The sequence below is a fragment of the Stegastes partitus genome, unplaced genomic scaffold, assembly GCF_000690725.1.
Source record: "Stegastes partitus isolate 25-593 unplaced genomic scaffold, Stegastes_partitus-1.0.2 Scaffold46, whole genome shotgun sequence".
Lineage (NCBI taxonomy): Eukaryota > Metazoa > Chordata > Actinopteri > Pomacentridae > Stegastes > Stegastes partitus.
The window spans coordinates 610,157-616,156 of record NW_007577777.1 but is presented as its reverse complement, the minus strand read 5'-3'; the positions used below and the strand labels follow the sequence as shown (position 1 = coordinate 616,156).

General features: G+C 44.4%; 1 protein-coding gene across 1 annotated transcript; it reads left to right on the top strand.

Moving 5' to 3' along the window:
- Nucleotides 1-5,764, top strand: klhl38a (kelch-like family member 38a). Its single transcript, XM_008306745.1, has 4 exons — nt 1-63; nt 1,348-2,704; nt 2,859-2,964; nt 4,133-5,764. The coding sequence occupies exons 2-4, from the start codon at nt 1,349-1,351 to the stop codon at nt 4,420-4,422; spliced, it is 1,752 nt and encodes a 583-aa protein (XP_008304967.1). The 5' UTR covers nt 1-63; nt 1,348; the 3' UTR covers nt 4,423-5,764.
- Nucleotides 5,765-6,000: the final 236 nt, after the last annotated feature.

Sequence of the window (6,000 nt, the reverse complement as noted above, 5' to 3'; positions counted from 1 at the left end):
TGGTTTTCTTCTAATCAGACTGACAAGATACTTTGGATATTGTCGATCCTCTGAGGGCAGGAGGTAAGGATTCACCTCGTCACAGATGTTGCTGATGAACTGACAACAGGTTCATCAGACAACAGTTCGACTCAGATCTTATGATTTTGATTTGATTTGGTCACACAGAGCATGGTATTGATGTTTTACTTATTATGAGAGCTCTAAGGAGTCAGACTAATGATGTAGTGAGTCTGGACCACGTTATTATCAGATTTATTTGTTTTAGTGGTATATTCAGAAATTAGTTTCGGATATTTGAACACAACAATATTGTGGCAGTTTCTCAATCTGATGTTAAATCACTAGAAAGCAACAAATTCTATTAACTCAAACAACATTGTTGGACTTGAAATTCCCTACCAGCAGTCCTCATTTAAAGTCTGAGGCAAAACTGCCAGTTGTGAAATGTCACTCACAGCCATTGGCATTTAATAATATACAATAACGATTAGCGGTCTAAATATATCAGTCAGGCTGGGCCCCGTAAGTGGGAGTAAATCAGTAGCTGACGCGGGGATGATTAGAAGACTTAATGTTGCTAATAGCCCAATGAAATTTGTGCTCTTTAGACAGCAGGATCATAACAAACACTTCAACCAGGAAAAGACAGACTGAAGCTGTATGAGACAAGTAGTAAGTAGGAAGTAAGTAGCACCACAAAAAGGATCATAAGAGAAAGACGTGTCCAAAGAGAGAATTCCAGAGCAGCGGAGAAACAAACACACATGGTCTGTTGACTCTAAATGTTAGCTGCGATGGGCAGCTTGATAACAGAGATGTGGCCTAATGGTACATGGATGCATCGAGATAATTTAGAGGGGGTTTAAAATAGAAATCTGTGAGTCAGTAATTCACATTAAGGACAGCTGCACTGCAAGAGTTTAAAGAGATTGACAGAGAGAGGAAGCAAATGTGTCTTTTTAAGAATTTCTAGCCAAGTAATTAAACTTTTTAATGAGAATCTTTTTTTTCAGACACTAATTTTTATTCAGAGGAGGGCACTTGTGTATGTTTTTGAGCTTAATTATGTTATCAGTGTCTTTGGTTTAGACGTGCATCTATTCTCACTGCAAAACAGAAATACTGAAAAACAAAGGTTCAGCAGAATGTAAGCTGGCCTTTTTGGTTTTATAGAGATGTGTCACTGTTCAGACACTCGCCTCTCTCTTGAATGAAACATCTTCAAGAGCTAAAATGAGAAGTCCAGTTCTCATAAAGCACCCTGACCTGTATGACTGAGAATCTACACAGACAATGAATAACTACAATCATAAAACAGTTCCTCATTTCCCCTCTCCTCTACAGAATGGCCGTTAGACCACGAGAGGTTTTCTCTTTCAAAGACTCTGAACTTCCCTCCCACCTGCTCGCCCAGCTCAACATCCTCCGGCAGGAGCGCATCCTGACAGACGTGCTGCTCTGCACCGAGCACCAGGAGATCCCCTGCCACAGGAACGTCCTGGTGTCCAGCAGCCCGTACTTCCGCGCCATGTTCTGCAACAACTTCCTGGAGAGCAGCCAGGCCCGTGTGAACCTGAGGGGAATCTCTTCGAACGTGCTCGTCGGCATCGTGGACTACGTTTACACGGGCTGCGTCACCATCACCATGGAGATTGTGCTGCCGCTCATGCAGGCGGCGTCCATGCTTCACTACGGAGGCCTGTTTGAGGCCTGCTCCATGTTCCTCCAGGACCAGCTGAGTCCAGAGAACTGTCTGAGCATGATCCGGCTCTCTGAGATCCTGCACTGTGAGAGTTTGAGGGAGAGGGCGAAGGAGATGGCTGTGAGGTGTTTCTCTGACGTAGCTGCCACCGAGGATTTCTGTGAGCTGTCTCTTCCTGAGCTCATGTGCTACCTGGAAGATGACCGACTTTGTGCTGAGGAGGAGCAGGTGTTTGAGACCCTCCTGGCGTGGATCCACCACGACCCGTTCTCACGACGTGGAGCCATCCACGATCTCTTCAAGAAAGTGCGTCTGCGCTACATCCATCCCACTTACCTCTTCCAGTTTATTGCCAATGACCCGCTGGTGCAGTCGTCCACACTCTGCACTGAGATCATCGAGTCAGTTCGCCGCCTTATGCTCACAGTCAGCACCAAGTGTAGCCGTGAGCTGAAGCCACTTTGGACCACACCGAGGCGTTACACCTGTAGAGAAACATTAGTGGTAGTTGGAGGACGCAAAAACAACGAGCAGACTTCACGAGAAGCGTTGCTATACGATGAAAGGACTCATCGTTGGCAGTGGTTGGCCAAGCTCCCTCTTCGCCTCTACAAGGCTGCATATGTTTGCATTCACAGCATCCTCTATGTGCTTGGCGGGCTCAGCCTCTGCATGACGTCAGGCGACAGCTCGGTCAGTGCCACAGTTTACACCCTCTCCCTTAAAACCAACCAGTGGAGGACTGCTGAGCCCATGTTGGAGCCACGATACGCCCACCAAAGCGTGTCCTACCTGCACTTTATTTTCGTGTTAGGAGGCATTGGGGTAGACAAGCGAATCTCTCAGTCGGTCGAGAGGTATAACAGCATGTTTAATCAGTGGGAGGCCATGGCACCGATGCCCACAGCAGTGCTTCATCCAGCTGTTGCAGCCAGTGATCAGAGGATCTATGTTTTCGGGGGGGAGGACGCCATGCAGAACCCAGTCAGGCTGATTCAGGTAGAGAAGACTTCCTATACTAGCATCACTTGATCAACACTCACCCATCATTCACATACAGAAAGTTCAAAATTGGAAATTCTTAAGAAATTCTAGAATGTCACAGAAGCATTTTGGTCACTTACAATCTCTTGATGTTTGTGTTGTGAAACAGGTGTATCACATCTCTCGTAACTTGTGGTCCAGGCTTGAGACCAGGACAGTGAAGAATGTTTGTGCTCCTGCTGCCGTCATAGAAGACAAGATCTACATCATAGGAGGTGAGCACACATTGTTGCCTAGAAAAGCAAACAGGTTGTTATTGGTCACCTTTATTGGTCGTCTCAGCAGTCAGATCTTCTTTGTGCTGAAAAAGACAAACGTAGAAATGTAATTAACATCCGTACAGTGGAAGGACTGTCTGACATTGTTCACAGAAACAGCTTCTTCTGTATTTCTACATAAAAGAAAACGAGATCACAACGTATGAGTATGTTCCTGAAACAGCTGGACACTGTCGTTTAGAGTTGCACACGCAAGAAGAAATAGCTTAACTTAAACAATGAAATACTGTAACTCACTTGGGTTTTTACTAGCTTTTTTGATACTCTTGCAAACTGTATATAAAAGATGGATGCATCCACTGTGACGTCCCTCACTGGTAGACTATCGTTTTAAAGCCGTGGCATTTAGATTTATAGCAGGGGTGTCCAATCCTGGTCCTCGAAGGCCACAATCCTGCATGTTTTAGATGTTTCCCTCTTCCAACACACCTGATTCAGATGATCAGATCATCATCAAGCTCTGCAGAAGCCTGATAACAATCCTGATCATTTGAATCAGGTGTGTTGGAAGAGGGAAACATCTAAAACATGCAGGATTGTGGCCCTCGAGGACCAGGATTAGACACCCCTGGTTTATAGAAACAGAATCCAACAAAAGATACAATTGCTAGAGGACATTACATATGCTGATGCAGTTGTGACCTGTCTATCACAAGGTAGCCCTGCTTTATCATCTATTTTACTTGAAATAGGACCCTAACTCGCAAAAAGAACCCCCTGTTGTATTTTAGGAGTCTTAAAACTAGCCATTGAGATCATAAACTCACTGAGAAAATGTTTACTGAGGTAACAAATCAAGTGAGAATTAGGGTAATATCATCATAGACTTCTATACAAGCTGACTTCTTTTTGCAACTGAAGGAGTCGCCCCCTACAGGCTGTTAGAAAGAACGCAGGTTTAAGATGCTTCCATGTTAGCTTCGGATCCGGAAGCTACGTCAACTTTGTTACACAGTCTGTTGAAAAGCTACGTTTGAAAGGACAGACAATGTGAGTTTGGTGGGTTTTTTAAAATCTTTTTATGAGATATTTTCACAATAAGAAAAAGAAGGTATATCACCGGATGTGTCATTTAAAGTTGGCCTAATGAAAATCTAATTTCCAGGATACACCAGGCGAATGATTGCCTACGACACCAAAGCCAACAAGTTTGTAAAGTGCGAGAACCTTAAAGAGCGAAGGATGCATCACAGCGCTACAGTGATCAACAACAAGCTCTACGTCACCGGTGGACGCATCCTCAATGGCCACGATGTCATCGAGGACTCGGACTGCTTCGAGTGTTATGACCCAAAAACGGATGTTTGGACGTCCAAAGGTTCTCTTCCATACAAGCTGTTCGACCACGGCTCCCTGCCCCTCGTCTGTGTTTCCAACAGACCCAACCCACCCTGACCTGCCATCCAGTTGTTCTTCTCCTCCCCTTTGCCATGATTTATTGGCCTCTAACTACGACAATGGGAAACCATTTCACACTAACTACATTCCTTCACGCAGCTCCGTCTCTGCCACCACTTAGCGGCATGTTAGGCCAGGCTGACTTTCATCTGAGTCAAAGAAGAGCTGAACCGACGTGCGGCGGTGTCATTTTCTGAGGCACCTGGAGTGGAACTGAACTGAGAACCTAAGAGATGACGAGAGGCAGTCATACTTACACGACAAGCAGCTGCTCACACATGCGTAATCCAAAAAGCTGTTTCCACAAATGGCTGCACTTGTTGGAGGCTAACTAAAAGTGTTAATGCTTTGATTTACACACGGCATCATCACTCTGCGTGGCAGCTGCAGCAAACGTTTCTGTAACAATTCTATGATCTCTTGTAAAACTGAAAATGACATAGCTAATAATTTGCACTTTATAGATGATAAAGAATTACATTCCTCCTGCGAACAACTGCGACATGAACAAGCTCCTACGGCAAAGTAAATGTAGCTGCAGCTTCTGTCATGTTTGGTGAAATCTTGCAAAGAAGAACTCAAATGAAAATTATCCGGGCCAACATTATTCCAGTTTGGAGGCTTGATTCTTGACTGTGAATTATTCTTGTAAAACCCATCAAAGCATCATTCTGTGCATCATTTCATGGATGTTTCACTGACAACACACCAGAAGTAGAATATAAAAAAATGCTCTAGATTAGTCAAAGCTCTCTAAACGAAAATGTGAATAGCTCAGTGGCGGTCTACTTTTAATTTCATCATGTGTGCAAAAAGAAAATGTCTTCACGGCCAGCTGATGCATGTTTATGTGACGGCATGTGACAATGCTGCCTTTGAACGCCTCGGGAGGATGTAGCGTTATTCAGCATTGGAAGCCCTGTATCAGGCTCAAGGGGGGAACCTGTAGGTGGCGAGTTGGAAGCCACTGATCTTAAATCAAGCTTTCATTCATCTGAAAAAATAATCAGACAGGAAAAATGCTATAACAGAAGGAATGTGGCAAAAAGCTTTAGAACAATCGCTGCTACAGATGTCAAGGCTTCTGCTGGTGTTACATCCATCTTCGTCCTTCAGCCCCTCTTGTTGCTCACAGAACGTACCTCCGTGCTCCAGTCCCCGGCCCTGGCAACGACTGCCATGGCAACCTTATTATAACCCTAATGGATAATTTGTGGTATGCGTGCGTGTAAGGATCCTATCTATTTAAGACGGCACCACTGATCGACTGCATGATGGGTTGCTGTTACTTGCACATTTGAGATGCTCTGTTTATCATTAAAATGTATTATTTCTTGTACGTCGTGTCGATATTGTGGACACCGATTTGTTCCGTGTGACGTAAAAGAACAAGGAAAACCCAATTCCTGTTGCTTCGAATCTCTGGAAACATGAATGCAATCGATACAGGAGAATGCTAGAAATGCTGGTTTTGTTCTGTTTGTGAGTTGACCTTGGTGCACATTCATCTGGTTCTCCATTTGTCTGCAAAGTAGCTGAGTCATGTTCCTTTCATAACAAGGGAACATTGTTGGT

Coding starts and splice junctions, on each gene's coding strand:
- klhl38a (XM_008306745.1), top strand. CDS start 1,349: ATGGCCGTTAGACCACGAGAGGTTTTCTCTTTCAAAGACTCTGAACTT. Junction 2,705..2,858: donor ACCCAGTCAGGCTGATTCAG/GTAGAGAAGACT, acceptor GTTGTGAAACAG/GTGTATCACATCTCTCGTAA. Junction 2,965..4,132: donor CAAGATCTACATCATAGGAG/GTGAGCACACAT, acceptor TCTAATTTCCAG/GATACACCAGGCGAATGATT.